This window comes from Myzus persicae, unplaced genomic scaffold (genome assembly GCF_001856785.1).
Source record: "Myzus persicae strain clone G006 unplaced genomic scaffold, MPER_G0061.0, whole genome shotgun sequence".
Lineage (NCBI taxonomy): Eukaryota > Metazoa > Arthropoda > Insecta > Hemiptera > Aphididae > Myzus > Myzus persicae.
Window position 1 is genome coordinate 299,879 of NW_019100515.1, and position 22,891 is coordinate 322,769.

Consider the following 22,891-nt stretch of genomic DNA (forward strand, 5'->3'; position numbering starts at 1 on the left):
CATACGAATTTGTGATAACTGATAGTGATAAGTTTATAATTTTACTATAATATCTTTAAACGTGCTAGAATAATTATTAATTAAAGAAAATAGGAATACCTTAAAATTCTTCTTCGAGTTTGGGACTGTTCAGTTATTTACTCTAGGTATATCGTCTTACAACTAATATTAATAATTGGTTGTATTATATAGTTTTATACTTACCTAATAGTTAATAATTTGTAGGTAGTGTATAAGCAGCTACGATAAGGGTAAGTAGAATAATATTATTTTATACTCATAGACATACATGCAATTAAGCCCGAGTAATAATCTATCAGAACTAAAATACATATTTAATGCATTATATTTATGTATCAATTTATTATTAGGAGATAATTGGAATTAAGTGTATCATTTTATAGCAGTGAGATTTTTTAACTCTCCGATAAAAATAATAGCTGTAATAGCTTATTTCAGATGCATGTGTAATTCTAACCAAGCAATTGTTAAAAAAAAATACCAATGATAAAGTTAAAGTACTTAACTTTTGAAAACAACAATATTTTATTATATTTTTATTCACAATATTTGAACCTGTGTACGCTATGTAAAAAACGTCATATATATATTTTTTAATTTTGAGATCCATGACCAATTAGTTAAGATTAAAATAATGCTAGCTAGAGTTTCCAAAAAGTGTACAGTTATCGATATAAGATTATACAAAATACAGGAACATAATAGTGCGTCTGAAGTCAGTGAATGGTATAAATGTTTTGTGTGTAATATTATGGCTGAAGCAGTGAAACGGTTAAGTTTTCAATTTTGATGGGAAATCATAATTTATTTATTTCTTTTCATAAATTATTCCATAAATATTGTGCTTCTATTATAAAATAAAATATTACTAAGTAATTTAATTAATAAATAAATTAATGCTTAGTGTACCTACATAAAATAAATTTGAATATTTAAAAAAAATAATAAAACATTGCTAGGTACCAAACTAAACATTTTAAACATTAAGCACTTGTGTTTTTAATAAGTACTAAATAAAAATGTCAAAATTAAAAAACATTACATAAAAGATTAAATCATGAATATAATAAATATATTTAGCCACGGTTCATATTAAAACAAATTATCAACAATAGTTGAATTGTATATATGTCATCAAACTAAATAAAAAAAGTCAATACCTATATTGTTTTCTTCATTTTAATTCAACATAAAAATTAAACTTTTATCGGTATAAGAAGTTTGTAGTACTAAATATATATTATTGATGCATTATTCATATTTTTAGGAATCTTAAAATGGAATCCAAACTAGCTAATGGTTTAAAATTATTATACATACCAAAAAAAACAAAAATCAGTTCCGGTCTCGGTGATCGGCTTCCAGAGGCGTATAAGAAATTTTATAAGGAATGGCGTCACAGTGTTCCTGAACCAGTTTATTACAAAGCTACACCAGGAAAATGGACTAAAGATGAGAAAACTGGTGCAGTGATTCCTGTTCAGAATATACCAATTCCTTTAAAGTACCCAAAAACAATGCATTATGGTATTTGGGGAGGAGAAGCTATAGTTCAAGGTTTCAAACAAAGTGGTAAATATAAGAGTCGTGTTCCACATTTTTGGACTCCGACGCTAAAAAAAACAGTGGTCTACAGCGAAATTCTAAATAAGTACATGTCAACTACGGTGACTGAAAAGGCCCTAAATGTTATAAATAAGAATTATGGTCTAGACCATTATCTACTGAAAACAGCTGCATGTGATTTAAGAACCACTTTAAGTTTAAAAATTAAACGTCATATTTTAATGGCTTTAAGGGACAAAACATTGTATGCAGATGATAATGTAAAACAACAAGAAGTGTATGACAAATATAAACATTACTTGAATGATTACACCCATGAAGAAATTGAGTGGTATGGTTTAACATTTGATGAGGCTTTACTCAAGATGCAAGATATAGATGAATTAAACGAAAAGAAAGCACCATTGAAGGCAAAATATAGACTGGAGTTGATAGAGGAGTTGAAAAATAGTAATGAAACAGTAGAAGAGAACAAAAGTTGGTTGAATAAACTTAATCCATTTAATTAGAAATGTTATATTACAATAAAGTAGTGTATTAATGTTTAAATAATAATAATAATTAATAAAATAAAAATACATTTTGTTTCTGAATTGGGATTTTTTTTACATATTCCCCAATTGCGTGTTTAGCACAGATAAAATCTATAGTGTTAATACTCAATAAAAAAGTTTAAAAAAGATTTACAATAAAATTATGATCAAATTCATGGTCAATATAAAATTATTTGATGCATCATTATGTACAAACAAAATTAATACATTAAGAGTTAAGCTCCACACATTGTACATGCGTCTTTGTTTTCCAATGAACATACCAATTGTTGCATATTTAGAGCATCATTCTTTTCAGTTTGAATTGTAGCATTACTAGACAGTGTACTTTTATTAACCGTAAACTGGATAGGGTCAGCAGCTGGCCTGGTTCGCAAATAGTACATACCAGTTTTTAATCCCTGTTATAAAAATAAATACAATTTTTTTTTATTTTTGAAATTATTCAAATTGTAAGGTTAACTAATAGCTTACCTTTTTCCAACCATAGAAATGTACAGATGATATTTTACTAACAGTTGGTTGCTCAATGTGAATATTTAATGACTGAGATTGATCAATGAATGCCGCTCGATCTGCAGCCATATCTAATATAATTTTTTGAGATAGTTCCCAATTTGTTTTATACAATTCTTTTATATCATCTGGAATTCTTTCTATTTTCTATATTAACATAAATTTAAAAGTTTAAGTACAGATGTCATTCATTAAATTAATCTTAAAATGATTTCTTTTTACCTGGACAGATCCTTTGTAATAAATCAATTCATTTCTCATATCCTCATTCCATAGGTTAAGCTTAATTAGATCATTTAATAAATGACGATTAACCACCTGGAGTAAAAATGTTAGTTAAAATACAATAATAATACAATCACACAATTTACTAACACTAAATTCTCCACTTAGAGTACGTCTGTAGTATAAATTTGTTGTGTATGGTTCTATAGATTCATTATTTCCAAGAATTTGTGCTGTTGAAGCCGTAGGCATCGGTGCTAATAACAATGAATTTCTAACTCCATGTTGAGCAATTTTCGCTTTTAATTTATCCCAGTCCCATAGGTCGGTAGGCTTTACATTCCACAAATCATACTGCAAATTCTAAAACCATGAACATTGATTAATAAAATAAACATGATACATCTATAGTTATATCTTAATTTACTCCTTGACTAATTGGTGATCCTTGATAGGATGAATAAGTTCCATATTTTTCAGCTAACTCACAACTAGCTTCTAATGCACCATAATACAAAGTCTCAAATATTTGTAAATTTAGCTTTCGTGATTCGGGAGAGCCAAACGGAAATCGCATCAATAAAAATAAATCTGCCAAACCTTGTACACCAATCCCAACAGGACGATGTCGTTTATTTGAAGTTTCAGCCTAAGTGATAAAAATTGCATGTACAAAACTACAAACATTGTATTTTCAATTGATAAATTTAATTACTTCCACGACAGGATAAAAGTTGACATCTATTACTCTATTCAAATTTTTAGTCACAATTTTAGTAATTTTTAAAAGCTTTTCAAAATCATATTCTCCATTGGGTTTAACAAACATATTAACAGCAATTGAAGCTAGATTACATACTGCTACCTATAAAAATAATATATATATATATAAAATGTAAAAGTCTTATGTACCCAGTATAGTGATTATAGATTACCTCTTCTGACGAAGTGAACTGAATTATTTCAGTACAAAGATTACTACACTTAATTGTACCAAGATTTTTTTGATTGCTTTTTGCATTGCAAGCATCTTTATACAGCACATATGGCATACCAGTTTCAATTTGAGAAATTATTATACGAAACCATAATTCCCTTGCTGGTACTTGTCTGTTGTAACGTTTTTCATCTTCATACCTATAATATTAAGACATAAATGTACATTTGTATTATTTGCAAATTATATAATTATAATTTCTATTAAGTAAATGTGAATATATATACATTTTGTAGGTAATTGTGACTACAGACTATCTACCTAATAAGTAGAAATGTTTTATTGATTCATTGCGTATTATTATAAGCAAATGTAGTATATTTATTTTAATAGTAAATAATAAATACTAAGGACATACTTTTTATAAAGTTTCACAAAATCATCACCCCAGACATCTGAAAGACCAGGGCATTTACGTGGACACATTAAGCTCCAAGGTTGATCAGCTTCAACACGTCTCATAAATTCATCAGGTATCCAGAGAGCTAAAAATAAATCTCTAGTTTTTTCATCTTTATTACCAGTATTTTTACGTAACTCTGTATAAGTATATACATCAGCGTGCCAAGGCTCAATATAAACAGCAACTGCCCCAGGTCTCTAATAAAACCAAATACAATAAAGAAACAGATTTAAACGTAGAATAAAATATTTAATAAACTAACCTTGCCGCCTTGGTCAACATATTGAGCCAAATCATTCAGAACTTTTAATGGTTCAACAAGACCATGAGATTCATGTTTTGGATATTTGGTCCACGTTGTACCAGCTGCACTAACATTGTGGAGGTGTATACCAATACCACCAGAAGATTGAGAAATCTTTGCACATGTTTTAACTGTTTTACCAAAGTCTTCTAATGAATCTGATTGATTAGCCACCAAAAAACAACTAAAAAAATATTTCGGAAAATGTTAATACACATTAAATATTACTTATACTTATTATTTTACCTTGAAAGTTGAGGTCTAGGTGTAGCAGCATTGAACATAGTTGGTGAAGCATGAGTAAAGTACTTTGATGACATTAAGTCATACGTTTCAATAGCTGCATCAATATCTTCACCATGAATTCCAATTGAAACCCTCATTAATAAATGTTGAGGACGTTCCACAACTTTACCATTAATTTTTAATAAATATGACTTTTCAAGAGTCTAAAATGTAATAAGAATAAATACGTCACATTTACACAATACAATGAGTATTTGTTATAGAATCTGTAAAGCTATCTACCACATACCTTGAATCCAAAATAACTATAACTATAATCTCTGTCATGTTTGATAGCATTATTTAAACGATCTGCATTTTTCATGACAACATCATAATGAAAATCAGAAATAATTTTCATGCGTCTTTGATTTTGTTCATTTGACATGTTATACAAATCATAAATTACATCTGTAATAGTATAACAATTGATCATTCATGTGTGCTGGTAATATAAATAATAATACATATAAATTTAATAACGTAAATAATTTACCGCTGAAATTGTTTTTAGTTTCTTTATAAAGATTAGAAATTGCAATACGTGCAGCAAGTATAGCAAAATCTGGATGTTTTGTTGTTAAATAAGCAGCTGTTTCAGCAGCTAAATTGTCAATTTGAACAGTACTTATACCAGGGCATATATCACCAATGACATATAATGTAATTTCGGGCTAAAAGTGAGAAAAATAAATTCAGTAAATTATTAATTTTCTAGTTAACTACTAACAAATTATACTAGTATAGATTTCTCCATAAAGTCAAACAAAAAATATACATTTTCTGGGTAGAATACAGGAACTAGTTTCAGACATTTAAGTATGACACTTAATTAACTTGAGGTCAGGATTGTTCACTTTTATGAATGTATATAATAATTTTTTGATTGTATGTATTTTAATATAATATAATATTTAATAAATGACAATAACAACAAAATATATAGTTAACATAATATTTTAATAAAATAACAAAAAAATATAAACCTAATTTGGGAACAATAAATGGATAATTAGGTATATTATGTAAAAAAAATTCCTGAAACACCTGAATCACCAGATAAAAATAGAATATTGCAATTTATGCAAATAATGAGTTTTTCACATTATTTGAATTAAATTAGTTTTGTTTTGGTAGAAGGTTAAATTATACTTTAGTCACTTATTAATAATATTTAATGAAACAATGATCTCCTCTATCTCTTTTTGACTTTTGGTTTTATACGTTTTTATAATAAATATTAATTAATACCACTTATTGTTTAGAAAGAAACTTGAATTTTTTTTACATAATTGCTAATTAGTTTAAGATGGATAAATGTAATAAAATAATAATATAAAATGCCATATAACCGGATCGATGAAGTCCATATTCAGCCCATCGCATAATTGTTCAATTCGCATTGTGATCTTGTCCATCATTACTTCTTCCATTCGGCCATCTAAATAAATAAATACATTTTATAGATAACAAATTCAACATTATAGAATTTCATCTTTAAAAGGGCTTTGAATGGAATTACAGATGCGAACAATAATGAAATAGTATTAATACTAATGATGAATTAATTGGTTGAAAGATATCTGTATGAGGTAATTTACATATTCATGGGACTTTCATATATCACCTGACACCTAGCTATGCTCACATTAGTTTATCTCTAACACACAACAAAATGTAGGTACTTACCGCGCTTTTTTACTAACAGCTTAGCGCTGGATGCTCCCACGTTGTTGGACATGCTTGTGGAGGTTTGGGGGGTAGGCACCAGATTAAAAGCCTTCAACGACAAGTCGCAGAATTGAGGTGTAAATCTGTAACAGTACACGAAAGGACATGAATAATGATAAATCAACAATCAATGTGTGTGTATCGACCCGAAGACAGAAGTCGATAGCAATAATGAATAATTACATGGCTCTAGATGAGTTGGTTTGCAGTTTGCACTTTGTTGTATACTTTTCGGACGGCTTCAGACGCTTCAGTCGAATAGTAATTTAGTACTATTATAATACTCTTCAAGAATATGGTTAACTAATAAAGCTATACATTCGGAACAATAACTATTATACGATTCAACGACGACTAGACATACGATCTGCAGCAATAACAACGGTCAACGATGAAGGAAGAACTCCGGAATGGCAGAAATGGAGCCGGGCACAACTTGAACTACGCATTGTGTAGTAGGTACACAAGATGATGGATTGTCGTATTGATATGCATTGTACACACAAGGTTTCCCGCGTTTTTTCCCTACCATATGGCATAAAATACCCGACGTGCAGTCGTACCATTTGTTCTGTAGTCGGCAAAGCCATACTGCTCACACTATTACTATACGTCTATACCTACTAACCTACTTACTATTTCTATGATACAACTGCAAATTAAAACGCACCTAAACCTTAATTTGGGGTAGTAAGTACCAAGTTGTGTTGTATGTATGTAAATTGTTTGTACATTTTAAAATACCTTAAATACCCATAACTTGTTTTAAAATTAAAATCCTGTGAGATGCCCTTTGAATTTGATAAGAGATCAATTTACACCCAATTTTTGAACTAACGCAGCTTAGCGTGATCTGCCGAGTGTGAAATTTGCTATATTACGCACTTTTAAGACGGAGGCAAATGTCAGCAGTCAGCGTAGCGTCTTATTAATAGATATCTGTGTAGTAATTACTTACTATTAACGTGGGTATTCGGACGTCCCCCCCCCCCCGGCGATTTAAGCGGTACTGGACATATCCCCCCCGGACAGACATTTCAACTGCATCAATATTTATATTCATTTTTTATTTTTATATATTTTTTTTACACATAAGACTCATCATTCACATATCATATCATATTTGCATAAGTCTTTATAACTTGTATTTTTGTAGTGTTTAATGGTATTAATATTTATATTTTTAGTGAATTTTGTATTGGCATTTAGCAAATAGCAATAGTGTTTTTATAAAATATTATTGAATTATATTCATGTATTATTTTAATAAAATTATATTGAGCAAATTTATTTGCATTGTATATTATTATTATTGTTTAATATTTTTATTTTTTGCCGTGGGGGGGGGGGAAATCCATTGTATCACGGAGAAAAGGCACGGGGGGAAACGTCCTACATTCATTAACAGGAGTGTCATAATTTAAAAAGCAGAAGTACCTATGTTAACATACGTTAGGAACTGTTTCATTATTATATATTTTTACATTCAGTAAAATAAATGAATGAAAATTACATTTTTTATTTTAACATCAATAAAATGTGATTACAATTTTCCCTACCTATACATTTTTCATAAATACCAGATAAATAAAAAAATATATATTTTTAAATATTTTATTGAAGTTATGGAGTAATGAGTATTATGAAAATCATATAGCATAATTCACTATCAAAATATAAATAGTAATACATTTGTTATATAAGTATATATGCAGTGTTCGGAACGTTCACTAAAAAAATGAACTTTCATGTTCACATTCTTCAGAAATATGAACGAGTTCATCGGGTCATTTAATTTTTTAAAGTTTTTTTTAGGAATTGTTAACCTGCAGTCAATATAAAAACTATTTATTTTTATAATGATCAGCCGATAAGATTTATTACAAATTAGTGGAAATTATATTATTGTTGTTGAATGTCAAGCGGGGGCTGCTTTAATTTTTATAGTTTGTAATCAAATAAATAGCATATTAATTATAATGGGAAAATATTATTATTGTAAGTTCAGTATATAAGTTTAGAACTAGATACATGCAAATTTTACACATTTCATTTTATACTCATCAATCATCATGACCTTAGTGCGAGTAGTATGACCATTATTTTTAATCAATTTACTATGACTTTTTAAAATTTGATTTTCTTTTAGATATATATTTATATAATTAGATGTAGGTATGTACATATATTTTAACATAATACATTATTTTTAAGCGACCCACCGAGATTTCCTCGATAGCTCGCCAGTTTAATCTGGGCAATAATAGGACATGAATACTGTAATATAATCAAATTTTCAAGATAATTGAAAAAACAGAGGGTATTTATTAATAACTAAGTCAGAAAAATAAGTATATTATTTAAATTAAAAGCATTTTATTTTTCTTGTTTGCTATTATTGACACATATTCGTAATATGTCATAATAGATAAGACTATTATGAGAGTTTTATGGTTGGATTTAGAACTACCATAAATCGGTGGAGAATTTCATGTCTTTTTCATTTTTAAGCTAATTGTGGTTTAAAAAAAAAAAAATAAATCAGTTTTTAAACAATTTTTTTATTTAAAACAAACATTCAAAAATATTTTTATAATAATTTTACTCGTCTTGTTTGATCATTTGTTCAGTTATATGATATTTTTTGATATAATACTGAAAAATTAAAATTAAACATTAATTTGAGGTATTAACAATAAAGTATCATTTATGATATTTTTAATTGTAAAGGATAATGAGTCAAAAATAAAAGATATTAATTACCTGCCATAATTCATGATTCATTGTGAATAAAGAAGATATGATGTCATCTACTTTAGACTTAGCACTAGTACTATTTTTTTTTCCCAATGTTATTGTTGAAAACTCTTCATTTTCACCAACTGTGTGGAAAAAATAATCACTAATCAGTATATTATAAAATATTACATAAACATTAAAAACATGATGCGTATTCAATTAAAATCAATTAAGTTTGTAAATTCTTAAATTTGAATTTAAAATAATAAATCTATAAATTTACTATGAATATTAAATTAATATGCGTATTATCCAGGTCTCATAGCTAATTATAACAAAAATTAACATGGTACATTATTTAAATATTTGATTTCTCATCATAAATTAAAATTATTCTATAACAAATAAATAAAATAAACTATGAAATGTATTTTGGATTTTGTTTTAATTAATGGAGATAGCAAAAATGTATATAATTCTTTAAACTACAATGTGATTCAATAGAATGATTAATATTCATTATAAATAACAATGCATCAGTATATAAATTGTTTGGATCATTCTTAATATCCAACATTATTATTATTTTACTATTTTAAGGTTCAAAAAAGATTAAAATCAAAAATAAACAATAGGAAAATAGGCTGAGAAGTGAATTGAAATCATGCATAATAAGTTATTTTTAAATATACATAATAACCTGAAATTCTTTCAATTTTGACAACACCATCTTTCACTAATGAAGCCAAATGAAACAAATTTTCAATTGTATATGTCAAGCTAAATGGATCAATAGCAAACTTATGGAATGATACTGGATCCCCTTGATTATTTAACACAGCTTTTTTCAAACAATTTTTTACTCTTAATAAAGTGATTTGTAATTCGTTGTCACCAGTTTCACTTCCCACCTAAATAATAATAAAACCAATTATAATCAATGTAATAAATACAGTAAAATAAATATTATATTTAATAATATTCTATCCACCTCATCGGGAACCACAAGATCTTCTAATTGTCTTTTTTGTGATCTTCTGTATTCTTTTTTTGATTGTGTTAGTACTTGGTCTTCTACAGACTCTTCTGGTTTAAGGTTCCCGTAGAAACTTAGATTAAAATAATGGATGTTTTTGAAGGCACCCTTGAATAAAGTGTTTATGTGGGCCAAAGGATCGTTTTTATTAACACATACTTCAATCTATTATTTTAAAAAATGGAAAAAAAATAAACCTGTTTAAATGTTTTAACTATTAGACAATGTAAATAATATAATGAAATATACAAACAATTTTATCAATGTATGTGTCTATATCAAAAATATTATCCATTTCACTGCATTGCTTTTCCATGAGCCAATTACAAATACGATAAGATTCTTGAACCATTTTCAAAGATACGGATTTGTACGATACATAATTAGCTTCTGAAAATGAAATTATTTGAATACGTAGGTATGGGGGTGACCATTAAAAAAAAAATAAAAAAACGGCACAGTTGTTACTCCCCCCCAAAAAACCTCTTTATATTGACATATAAGCACTCAATTGTACAGTGTAAAAGTCCAAAACTGTGTCATATCTGAATCTGACATTCTAACTTAATTTAAACTACCTTTCAATAACAGATTAACAGATTGCCGTGGTTAGTTTTATGATGGTACTTGTAAACGTACTTTATAAATGTAAGTGTAATTTTTTTTACAATGTGCTATGAATTAATGTTTTATCTAGGGCAGTGATTGGTCATAATCCAGCACTGGATATCACTATTATTATGAATAAATTTAAAGCCATACACACATATATATATTGATGGAGGAAGGGGAGATTTTCACCAAATGCAGTTGAGCACCCAATGATTTTTGAAATCTTGGAGCCTATGCCTAAGAATATACTTACTCATTTTTTCTGAAGTCACATTCTGCTCAAGTTCTGTCAAATATTTCATTTCTGTCTTCATGTTAGCTAAATCTTCTGAACACAATGTATTGTCGACGACTAAAAATTAATAAAAATTATATGATACAAATGAACTTAGATGACCATAAGTTAAACAAAACATAGGTAAGTATTTGGTATGTACATACTTTTGTTGCTGTATTCTTCGATAAGATCTTGAACCTTCTTGAGTTGGGTTTTAAACAATTGAAATTCCTCTTCTGAATTTGATTCACCCATAGACGAGGAAAAACTTGACAAGTTGGAAATGGCCATATTGTTATGTAGCGTGCACAGCGATCAATATAAACAAAATTACTGAATAACTCAATAAAACCGTATCCTAAAATAATGTTAAAATATTTTTTAGGTATAACCAACAAATACCGGTGAACAAGTAGACAACAAAATGAAGGGAGTAGGTATAGGGAGTACGTGAATCGGTATTGCTAGCTGAACAATCCACTAACATTTAAATACATACATTTATTTATTGAGACGAAATTATAATTCATGGAAGTATGGGACACGAACAGTGTGAAATCTGCAAACTATGTTGGACTTCAATACACCAAACATAATATTATAGATAGTGAAGAACTAAAAACATAATACCTTGTTCAAAATACTAAATAGAATACCTATTTTTCATTTGTCAAACATTGAAAATCATAACCAAAAATAAACTTGCACAGTTACGAGGTAGATTACATAGTAGACAAGACAGAACTATTATCATGACAAAATAAATCTACTCCGCGATTTTGTGCGGGAAGCCGGAGAACGATATCAACTTAAAATATAATTCACTAGCGCTGTCTAACGGTCATCCATTTGCGATTAGAATGTCACAATCACCTCGGAGTCGATAAACTATAAAACAAAAAAAATCTATGAAAAAAATATAATAAAATAGATTACAAATATTATTGAAATCAAACTATTAATAAAATTAATTTTATATCTACGTAGTACGTACTGTTATTTTTACTGTATTTACAGATAATATATCCATAACCGAAGTTATCTACGAGTTAATCAACCAAACATAGTCGCTGAAAACCCGTACACAATTCGTACTTGTCACGAGAAAACCGTGGATGCAACTCGGATAAAATATAATTTAGGGACGCAATTCGAATGCGCCGATTCAATTAGGGTACCCACAGTGGCTTAATTCTATAGGAAAGGGGATGTATCCCGCCGCAACTTTTTTTTGAAGACATTTTGATCAAAGTAAAAGTCATGACAATTTAAACTTGAAATATTCTCAAATCTAAAAAATAATTATGATTTTTATTACTAGGTACATAATAATATATGTGTGATCGCACGGCAGCGGGTTTGACACTCGTTTTTCCACTGTGTGATCTACACACGCTACACTGCTAATCGCCGTTTATGCGCGTTCACTAAGCGCTCAGTTGACTATGTAGGTAGTATTAACTATAATTAGGTACCTATAGTATTTATTTTGGCGATTCAGTGCTGTGTCTTCTGCGTTTTTCGAATACTATTTTTTACCAACTTTTAATAAATATAACAAATATAATTTTAAAACTGAACAATAGGTACTACTGATCGGTGTATATATTATAAATTATAATACTTAATAATATCATGTACCAATATTATTCGTATAATTGTATCATGAAATTTCACCAGAGTATTTTACTATTTTCAGTTAGGTATATGTGCAATTGTTGGTACTTACTTTTATTTGTCATAAATTAATTAACACTCAAGCATTGATGATATTAAATTATAAATAAAACTTTTCAATTAAAAAAAAAACCAGACACCACTGAAGGAAATTTGTTTGAAGAATTTAAGGGGGAGGGTTAGAGTATAAATATGCTTTTTGACTAGCAAATTTTAAAATTTAAAATTAAAATTGTTCATTTAGGGGGAGTCTGAACCTTAACCACACTGGCGACTGGCTACGGCCTTGAATTCTCCCCCCAAAACAAATTTCTAATTACGCCACTGGGTACCTAACTGCGTATCGTGAGAATGGGTATCACCATTTTCGGATACTCATACTTTTTTGGCCAATGTAGTTTTTTTTCTTTAAAATCTATAGTTATAACAACTGAACTAACAATTTTATATTTTATTGAAAATGTATTTTTTTGATAAAAACTATTAGCTGCAATTATGTGAAAAATAATAAAATAAAATAATTGCAATAAAATGTAATAATATATTATCATAGAATTGATGCTGTATTTTCTTATAATCTGTGGACTGTGATATTACATACATAGAATGAAAGTAAATAAAGTCTTACAAAATCTATGTAATAATAATTATGATACTATAATATGCATTTATGAAAATTATGATTTAAATTACAGGCACTTATTGTAGCAAACAAAGTACCTAGTAGAGGAACAACAATGGCTTATCTTTATTTCCAAGAAATCAAATATGAACGGAGTTAAATTTACATTGAAGACTAAAAAATTAGGAATATTTGTCAAACAAAAATTAATTATTATTTCGACTAAGGAAATAATATGTGAAATCATTTTATTCCCGATTATTTTTTCACACAGCTGTAGCCTTTAAGTAATACTATTTTTATTGAAAAATCACATTTTTTAACACTATCATATTTAATGAATGAACATTTTGATAAAAATACAAAAATTTGTTGAGTATTCAGTTGTTATAATTGTACATTTTAAATAAAACTATATTGGTCGAAAAGTGAACGAAAAGTTTTGGCCATAAAGTGCCAGTGACAGTGATAGAAAAGAGGACCACTCGTATGAATGATAGGCAGAGATGATTTTTTTGAATTTACAAGTTAACATTTCTTTAAAAATGTGTTAAGGTAGGCGCGGCTTGCTTTACCGGGTGCTAGCATGATGTTACCACAGCGCTCCAGTCTCCAATACGACCATTTTATGGAATGACATTTTCACATGTTGTAACCACTTTATAACAAATTATTCAAATGTAACCAAAAATTCGTGATTCTAGACTAAATTGAAATCCAGTAAAAAAAAAAGAGATAGTTGGCCGGCAGGTATGACGTACTGACGTTAATACATTTCCCATGTTATTGTTTACACTGGATGATTTACCAGCCACGTTATTTTGTTTGCTATTGTGCAATTCTGTACCATTTTGCATCCAACGCTAAACAAATTCTATCGTTTCCGATTTGCTTCAGTTGAAATATTTTCTGTTGTTTTGATATATATAGCATATTAACATAGAATAAGATACACTAGACACATTAATTGGTTAGAATTATGTAACCATACAGTAGCTGTGGACCAAAGTTTGAAAACTTAAAACCGGTAAGCTGATATATTTCCTATTAGGTGCTGCCAGCGTGTTAAAACGTTTTTAAGATAATATAGCCTACGCCCTACTGTATAAAAACATTGTTGGGCAAAGTAATAAAACAAAATTTAGTTTGGCTGATACAGTGGTACAGTAGCGTCGTTAGAAATTGGTACTGGAAAGGGATATTAGCTTAACAATATTATTATTTCGGCATCACAAATAATACATAAGTATGTGAAGACAGACAAGCCACATGGTACTGCAAAGTCATCATAGATAAAAAACATTTTTGTCTGTGTACACTATAAGTAGTTGAAATAGTGTTCCAATTTTCAACTTTAGTAACTTAAGGTGAATTCGGGAAATATAAATGAAAAATTAATTATTTAAAAATTAAAAATTTAATTTTCAATTTTTTCCATTTTTTTTTCTATAAATATCTTTGAAATATTTTCAGCTGCTGGATCAAAAAGCTAGACAATTGAGTACAAGGTTCCTTATACGTTGTTACAAAAGTAGTTTAAAAATATTGAAAGTTCATAGGAACCATTTTGTTTTATAAGCATTTAATGTTCAAATTTTGATAAAATTTGCAAATTATTTTGTAGTTAAAAATGTATAAAAAAATCAATTTTATAGTTAAGGATTGACAATTTAAAACATGGTTTGTTATAAGCATTTCATACTGTAACCATAAAATCTAAAAACTCTATGTATGCATTTCTTTTTAATAGAAGTTCAAATTTGGACGAAATTATAGTTATTTAAACGGAGATTTAAGTTGCCTATTTGGTTGTAACTAAAAATATTATTCATTGGTATACTTGAAACTTTTAAAGCATAATTACTATGCTTTATAGACAGAGTGACTATAAGAAATCCGAAAATATTGTAGCCGAGAATAATTAATTTCATTGGCCAGTATTTTGCCCGAAAAATATTTAATCCGAACCACATTTCAGCCGAACGGTAAATGAGCATGGTAATATACTAATATTACTGTCGTAACCGCAGTTATAGACATCATTATGTTTATATCAGTGATCCAGCAGTGACACCAATATAAGATCTTAAATTATTTACATTGATGTCAGCGTGGTCACTCGCTCTCTGTGCTGCTCTCGGACGAAATAAACGAAAATATCCCTGGACTTGCTATGCATTAAGTGTGCAACACCACCTCAAAAGTTGTTCACAATATTAATTGTCGGCTAAAATACGGGTCGTGTAAAATATGGTTCTGCTAATAAACTTTTCAACGTTATTATTTTTCGGCTGAAATATGAATCGGCCGAACGACGAAATACAGAGTGTTTCAAAAGTCTTCATCCGATTGGCGATTACGAACTGATATAGTTCGGCAACGGTTAATCGCAGGTTAATGACCAATGTATTAATGGAATTATGGAAAGATTAGATAACTAAGTTTATTTTAAGTTATCTAGTTGATAAAACTGGTATGCCTGTATTTGAACGGTGAACTCCCTCAGTGGTGGATTGGGCGTAAAGGAAACGACGATTTGGCGATTCATCCCTGATCACCACGTTCCCCTGACATGTGATTTTTTTTATGGGGCTTCATAAAAGATAAAGTGTATGCTCCACCATTAGCTACAAACTTGGAACAGCTTAAAATCAGAATTAAAGATGCTGTTATTTCCGTGTCAGTGTGACACGAGATATTATAATCAGCAACGTTTGGGAAGAATTTGATTACTGTATAGATGTGTGTTAGGCGGCCGGTGGGGGTCATATTGAACATTTGTAACCCAAGTAAATAAAACTTGACTATTTTAAGAATATATTTTACTTTATTTCTTCCTTATATCTTCATTTTTAATATAAATATAAATTTTTGAAATTGAATAAAGACTTGATACACCGTGTATTTTTGTCATTTTACGCGTTCCCCCTCCTGTACAGTAGAGCGGTACCCACTTGTCGAGATACACTATATAGAGCAGATTCAATTTCTCGGTTCCTTTATTTTGTTGTATTTCATATGCGTATTCTACAATATGTAAATAATATGTTTTCTAAAAGAAGTATAAATTATGCAGGGGTAGTAATTGGACTGAAGTCAACATTCAAATTCAACATTTTCATGAAAGCAACCTATTCAATGACGAGGTGTTGTCGATACCCATACTTTGCAGTTAAGCAGTACTGCTAGTTTTAAAAATATATTGTTATTTGTAGTATGTCTATACATTTAAAAACATATCACGTTTAGAAAATGTTAATAAAAATGTTTGATGACAAATTTAAATCCTTGTTTAATATGATTGTTAAGACACCACAAACATCATCGCAAAACCGTTACAACCCTCGTACCACTAAAAATATGAAATGCAACCAAAAAATTTCTAAATCTGACTATATATAACAAAATTGTGTAGGTACCGTACTTTTTTCTTCAATTATGAAATTATCATAATTACATTAATTGGATATTAATATGGAGCAAATAACAAGTGAAACAATAAATACACATAGATAGTTATATTTATCAATTAAAAAAAAAAATAATGTCACATTTTAATTTTACTATACATTTACCAACAGACATACAATAGACTAATAAACCTAACATCTAATGATATACATACTATAATATAGTATATTTAAATGCTTATTAAATTACAATCATATTGATTTATGTTGCATATCAAATACATCAAATCAGTTCTTTTCCACCTCGCTACTTTAGGTAAAAAAATATATAATATAATAATAATATATATATATATATATATTATATATCGTATATAAATAACATACATTTATTCAATCGTGATACTTGCAGTTACGATAAAATGAAAACAAATCAAATTCGAACTCACGATAATAATCATTAGAGTCTACAATATTTCTGTTCTAAGTATAAAACTACTTATATGACTTGCAAATCAAAAAGGAATCTAATGAAAAATAATGTAATTTTTTTGTGATCCTTATGGGAAGAAATCGATAAAAACGTCCCTGGGAGATCGTTTTGGTCTGCATATGGATATGCGTACATTATAGGCACGTCTAATATTATTATTGTCTGTCTTTGGCATTGCTGTCTGACTCGTCGACGAGGCTTTCTAGGTCCACGTAGCTGCCCTCAAACTCTGGGTTTTCCAAAAGTGCTCCCAGCTCTTGTTTCAGCTCGGCGAACGTGGGTCGCTTGGACGGGTCGGCCGCCCAACACTTGGTGATTACCCTGAACAATTCGGATCGACAATGTGCTGGTTTGTCAAGTCTGTAGCCTTCACGCACGCGTCTCATTACTTCGCGGGCGCCCATTGTGCAGTAAGGGGTTGAACCTAAAAAAGTATGCAAGAAATGTTAAAATATTATTTATATATTTTGTTATCGATAATATTACGTTTTGCAGTAACCGCGATGGTTGAAGTGGCTCAAAATAAGTGGAGGGATGTCATACATAATTTATATATAGTTCTCATTTATTGCTTAAACGGTCGTACAAAATGAGTGGAGGGAATGGAGGGATGGAAAATATGAATTGTAAAAAAGTGGTGAAATGCCATCCCGCCGTATTCCCCCGCTTCGATCACTGAGTAACCACTTGTGGATATATAATAACAATAAAAGTTATACGTCACAGATGCATTCCTAAGACGGTGGTGACCTCGGAGCGCTATAAAGGGATGTTTTTGGAAAACAAATTATAAAGTAACTACATACATGCAGACAAACGTTATTTTTGTATTAAGGTTTTAATGAAAATAAAAAGGCAGAGAGTCCAGACTCAGAGCCAAGCTCATGTCCGTAAGTTGTAACATAAATTAATATTTTTTTGTTTGTGCGCTATGATCAACAATTTGGACCTTTTTCAATAACATTTATATCAATATTCCTCGAGACTCGAGGGGGGAGGGCTACTTTATTTTTTCAACTCATTTAGGTCGTAATAGGGTGGCTCACACATGACTTTATTGATGATGCCATCGAATATCGACGGTTCATATTGAAATTAATTTTAATTTATAGATATCAATTTTCTTTTAAGCAATTTTCACGAAATTAATTAAAATAATATTGCTCACCTAGAGTGACGATCTCCCACATCAGTACACCGAAGCTCCACACGTCAGTCTTGTATGTGAATATACTATAGTGCAACGACTCTGGTGCCATCCAACGGATAGGCAAGGCACCCTGCAAATGAAAATATTTATATAAAACACGGTTTTATACAAAATAATTATAACATTATTTCTAGTAGATGTTGGAGCCGTACCTTGGTATGCCTTTGCTCGTAAATCTGGTTAGTGTCTCGGACATTGCGAGACATACCGAAATCGGCTATTTTGCATAGTTTATTGTGGTCAACCAATACGTTTCTCGCGGCCAAGTCCCTGTGCACTATCTATTAGAACAACATGATCAATTAATAATAGTATTTAATATAGGCAAAAAGAGAAAAACGTGTGTGGTTTGTGAGAAAAACTAATTTAGTTCATTGAATTTACATTTTATTAAGCACGACAAGAGGTGAGATAATATTAATAAGCTTCAAAACTCACCACTGTCATTACTTTCAAATATTTTTAATAGTTTAAGTATTATAATACCTAATTTGTTATATGTTAAAGTCTTATAAAGGAAATGTAAAATATACATTATAATATGCACTCTCTTTAGTACATCAAATAAACAAATCAATAAAATTTTACACTGACTAACAACGTGCTTATTGGTAGGTGAAACTTTTTATGTAAATAGAATAACACTGCAGTTCGTACTTTTTTCGAAACCAGAAAATCCATTCCTCGTGCTACGCAATAGGCAAACATTGTTAAATCTCTAGACGTGAGCGAAGCAGTCGAGTCGCTAAAATTAAAATAATGCGATCGTGTCCGTCGATCTCTAAGGAACGCCAATAGTTTGCCGTACATAACGTACTCCATGATCAGTAAATACGGTTCTGCAACAAACACGAAACGATAATGGTATAATATTATGGTTTTCACTTGTAATAACCTACAGTGAAGAAAAAATATATGTACTCATAAGATTATATCCTATATATTATACCTTTCTCCGTACAGCATCCCAGCAACGTGACAACGTTCGGATGCGATCCGAGATGTTGCATAATACTCAGCTCTCTGATCAGATCTTCTCTCTCCCGGGACGCTGCGTCCTCCTTGACCATTTTCACAGCGACGAGCCTGGTTAGGCCTTCATGTCCGTTAATGTCATCCGCCTCAGCCTTCCACACCTGACCAAAATTGCCTTGACCGAGTATGGTCTGAAGCCGCAGCTTTTCTCGGGGGAACTCCCAACGGCTGTTGCTCATCGGCACTGGGACGGCGGGTGTTTTCTCGGCGTCCCACACGATGTGCTGAGGCACCCTGGGAAGTTTTGTGGTGATCGGTGATGACGTGATCGTGTTGAAGTCCAGCGGGCTGCGGTTGTACTCGGAAGAATATTCCGAACTGTCAAACACCTTCTTCTTTTTTCGTCGCATGGCCAGCTTGAACGCGAAAACAATTACCAACACCAACGGAACGATGGCCAAAAACGTTAAAAAGTACACAGAAGTGGCCAGCCCATCTGGATACACTACGCCAACATCGTGTTCGGCCGACGGCCTGGTGACATTGCCACGCTGCAGCAGCGGCCTCCTTTGACGGGCTTCGACGGCTGCGTCGACTGTGGTTGTGGTATGGATGGTCGAGACAACCGTGGCGGCGATATCAGTGGCGATATCGTCGGCAGGAGCTTCTGATGTGCCGTTGTTCAGGTAGATGAAATCTTGCAAGTCGGTAGGTGGTGGCTGAGGGGTGTCGGTGGAAGACCGGTCACCTGTTGTGGACGCATCCAGCGTTTCAGTAGTGCCATCGACTGGATGGTCCGGAGACGATGGCCTAGAAGCTGCTGCAAAGGTGGAAGTGGCTGTTGTTGAGGCGGTGGTGGTGGTGGTGATGGTGGTGGTGAAGGCAGTGGTGGAAGCTATGGATGCAGTTCCTGCCACAGTCGTGCCATTCAACCGTCTCTGGTTGACTTTGGTTATCTCCAAGTATTCGGGCAGCGATATGTTCCGGTACCGGTTTCGGAGGTATTTTGGGTACGCCGACACCGCGGAGTCCGGACTCACCGTAGACGTAGGCTGCCCTGGATTGTACGCGCCGGTCGCATCGTCGCCGTCGTTGGCGTCTGTGCGGTGATTGTCTATAGAATGACGACCAAGGTCGGTGGTAGAATCATTTTTCTTCTGTGGGCTCCCCCTGACTGACACGGACGTGACGACGGTTGACAGTATTCTTGTAGTTCTTCCATCCGATTCTGGCAAGCACCGAACGTCCCTTCGAGCCCTAGATTTGTTGTTCCGCCTGCTGAACCTTGGGTACAAGCACTCCACCGCCGCCGAGTTCTCCGTGGGCCGCCTAGTCGCTGCTACGGTACTGTGGTTGCGGTTATGCGGTGGTGGTCCAGGCACCCTGGCTCGGGGTGTGGCGTCCTGCATTACTTGCTGGACGACCACCGGCAACCTGACTGACGTCCTGGTCTCCGAATCCGACGACGCGTTGAGTCTGTCCACAGTTGACTGTGGGGATGGTGACTGCGACTGTGTAGGGTGTCTGATCTTCTTGCCGAAATCATAGTACGATTCTTCTTGAGGCGACGACAAAGCCGCCGTCCGGAGTGCCCTGGCTGTGCTCGAGGACGGCACCAACAACCGCCTACGGGTCTTGATTCGGTCAGGCCTCTTGGAAGTGGCGTTCCGGACTTCGGATCCTTGGGCCTCAGGTTCATCCCACGTCCGTTTGTGTTTGATCTTCTTCTTGACCCGGGGCATTGACGACTCGTCGACATCCGGCAGCGCGTCCAGCGGAACCAGTCCGGATCCTCCCCGGTGATGTGGTGGCGTCGGCGTTCTCCTGAGAGCGCCTATCACCGATCTGGTGGTCGCATTGCGCTGCCGGCGGTGGTCGGCCGCGGTTCGCCCGTCGTCAGCCGGCATACTGGTTGGAATCACCACCATCAAATCATCTGAAAAACCAATCAATTGTTGTTAGAACAATTTTGTACCAGACTCCAGAGACTTGCGAGTATAATATATTATACTGTAATTATTATTCGTATATGAAGCGCGATCGTTTACAAAATATTATCGATAAGATATTATATTCGTCATAACTATATGAGCCACTGCACAATGCACATAGACTACTATATTATGTAATACATAAATATAGTGTCTCTACACGTTAATTAATACACCAAACTAATATATTTAATGAAAACTACAGTGTTGTCGGAAATTAAATTGTCTTAATATAATAAAATATAGACATTAAAATGCATTTTAAAACCAAATGCCTAAATTCTAAAACATTTAAAATTAATTACTCGTTGACTGATAATACTAATGTAGTAATGTATACAATATTACAATTTGTGATTGTGTCCCAAATGTCCCATACGTACAACATAATATATGTATTCATAATGTGTTTAATAAAAATAACCCTGGCATTTAAATGTAAAAATAATTTAACGTCCGTACGTGTGAGAAAAATATCCCAATGAATTGTAAATCGTTAGATTTGTTATGAACTATAGCTAGTGGCAGGCAGACGGGGCAGCGCTGTATTTTGTATGGTCCTGGACAACATTCATGATTTTAGTCGTTTTCGACGTCGTTGACGCTGTCGTTTCAATCAATAATATTATATATTTATTCTTAATATTTTCCTTTATAGAATTGTTTGTAAATACACATAATTAAAACACTCAAATTTAGGGTTTTTTTAACCTGATATAAGCCGTGTGCGGGGCCAAATTCAAATGTCCTATCATCTATCCGTGCTTCCGTGGCCGTCATTGCTAGCAGGTAGAAAAGCAATTAACCGAGGAACTTCAACGATTTGAACAATTTTAATGTACATTAGCTTGGCGAATGTCTGACGCATGGGTCAAATAAAACCGTATTAGTTGGTCAACTGTGATGATAACAGGTCTGGTGACGCCCGATGTGAGTCGAGACTGGGTGCGACCGGTTTATGCCTCATATAACACTTTCTCCCGCGATCTGTTTTTTTTGTATTATTATTATTAATATACTATTATTATACATACGGATATAGAAAGTATACAAAACTTTACACCTATCGGTTCTTTAAAAATAAAAAAATTGTATGACCGGTTGTAATCTTCTTTTCAGGTCAAAATAGTGAATACAAGAACAAAAAAAAAACCGGAATTTTACGACGAGGAAACTTTATACGTATAATAATGCTATAATATATATTATACACTTAAATCGGAATAACGCCACGAGGACGCCAAATG

General features: G+C 31.8%; 4 protein-coding genes across 10 annotated transcripts in view; 1 reads left to right on the forward strand and 3 right to left on the reverse strand.

Annotated features, from left to right (window-relative positions):
* Positions 1-22: 22 nt before the first annotated feature.
* LOC111029735 (39S ribosomal protein L28, mitochondrial) lies at positions 23-2,181 on the forward strand. The gene is made up of 2 exons (XM_022308875.1): positions 23-251; positions 1,289-2,181. The coding sequence occupies exon 2, from the start codon at positions 1,299-1,301 to the stop codon at positions 2,094-2,096; it is 798 nt and encodes a 265-aa protein (XP_022164567.1). The 5' UTR covers positions 23-251; positions 1,289-1,298; the 3' UTR covers positions 2,097-2,181.
* On the reverse strand, positions 2,070-7,104 carry LOC111029723 (ribonucleoside-diphosphate reductase large subunit-like). Its single transcript, XM_022308865.1, has 15 exons — positions 6,786-7,104; positions 6,561-6,685; positions 6,224-6,312; positions 5,368-5,545; positions 5,122-5,282; positions 4,833-5,035; positions 4,545-4,770; positions 4,238-4,479; positions 3,818-4,019; positions 3,598-3,747; positions 3,310-3,531; positions 3,033-3,245; positions 2,880-2,975; positions 2,616-2,804; positions 2,070-2,542 (listed from the first exon to the last, which is right to left on the reverse strand). Exons 2-15 carry the CDS (start codon positions 6,610-6,612, stop codon positions 2,357-2,359), a joined length of 2,409 nt encoding a protein of 802 aa, XP_022164557.1. The 5' UTR covers positions 6,613-6,685; positions 6,786-7,104; the 3' UTR covers positions 2,070-2,356.
* Positions 7,105-9,146: 2,042 nt separating this feature from the next.
* LOC111029932 (EP300-interacting inhibitor of differentiation 3-like) lies at positions 9,147-12,038 on the reverse strand. Of its 7 annotated transcripts, none has more exons than XM_022309201.1 (9): positions 11,897-12,038; positions 11,766-11,825; positions 11,431-11,624; positions 11,243-11,341; positions 10,631-10,767; positions 10,333-10,542; positions 10,042-10,252; positions 9,366-9,484; positions 9,147-9,257 (listed from the first exon to the last, which is right to left on the reverse strand). In XM_022309201.1, the coding sequence occupies exons 3-9, from the start codon at positions 11,555-11,557 to the stop codon at positions 9,204-9,206; spliced, it is 957 nt and encodes a 318-aa protein (XP_022164893.1). In that variant the 5' UTR covers positions 11,558-11,624; positions 11,766-11,825; positions 11,897-12,038; the 3' UTR covers positions 9,147-9,203. The 7 variants fall into 7 exon arrangements, with proteins under 7 accessions (XP_022164893.1, XP_022164920.1, XP_022164878.1 ...); XM_022309228.1 differs by having other exon boundaries at positions 11,752-11,825; XM_022309186.1 differs by having other exon boundaries at positions 11,766-11,832.
* Positions 12,039-17,319: 5,281 nt separating this feature from the next.
* LOC111029504 overlaps positions 17,320-22,891 on the reverse strand; it is a 51,550-nt gene continuing 45,978 nt past the window's right edge. The window contains exons 2-6 of the mRNA XM_022308520.1: positions 19,628-21,589; positions 19,336-19,517; positions 18,831-18,959; positions 18,637-18,748; positions 17,320-17,892 (exon numbers count right to left, since the gene is read on the reverse strand). Of these exons, the coding sequence (XP_022164212.1) occupies positions 17,624-17,892; positions 18,637-18,748; positions 18,831-18,959; positions 19,336-19,517; positions 19,628-21,589 (2,654 nt within the window). The 3' untranslated portion in view covers positions 17,320-17,623. The remainder of the gene's footprint in view (positions 17,893-18,636; positions 18,749-18,830; positions 18,960-19,335; positions 19,518-19,627; positions 21,590-22,891) is intronic.

Bases quoted from the DNA above. Each gene is read 5' to 3' on its own strand.
- LOC111029735 (XM_022308875.1), top strand. From the start codon at position 1,299: ATGGAATCCAAACTAGCTAATGGTTTAAAATTATTATACATACCAAAA.
- LOC111029723 (XM_022308865.1), bottom strand. From the start codon at position 6,612: ATGTCCAACAACGTGGGAGCATCCAGCGCTAAGCTGTTAGTAAAAAAG. The intron at 4,020-4,237 runs GTATGTCCTTAG...TTAATATTATAG, and splicing joins TTTGTGAAACTTTATAAAAA to GTATGAAGATGAAAAACGTT. The intron at 2,976-3,032 runs GTTAGTAAATTG...TTTTTACTCCAG, and splicing joins CTCTAAGTGGAGAATTTAGT to GTGGTTAATCGTCATTTATT.
- LOC111029932 (XM_022309219.1), bottom strand. From the start codon at position 11,557: ATGGCCATTTCCAACTTGTCAAGTTTTTCCTCGTCTATGGGTGAATCA. The intron at 10,543-10,630 runs GTTTGTATATTT...TTAAAATAATAG, and splicing joins ACACATACATTGATAAAATT to ATTGAAGTATGTGTTAATAA. The intron at 9,485-10,041 runs GTTATTATGTAT...TTTTCCACACAG, and splicing joins CAAAATTGAAAGAATTTCAG to TTGGTGAAAATGAAGAGTTT.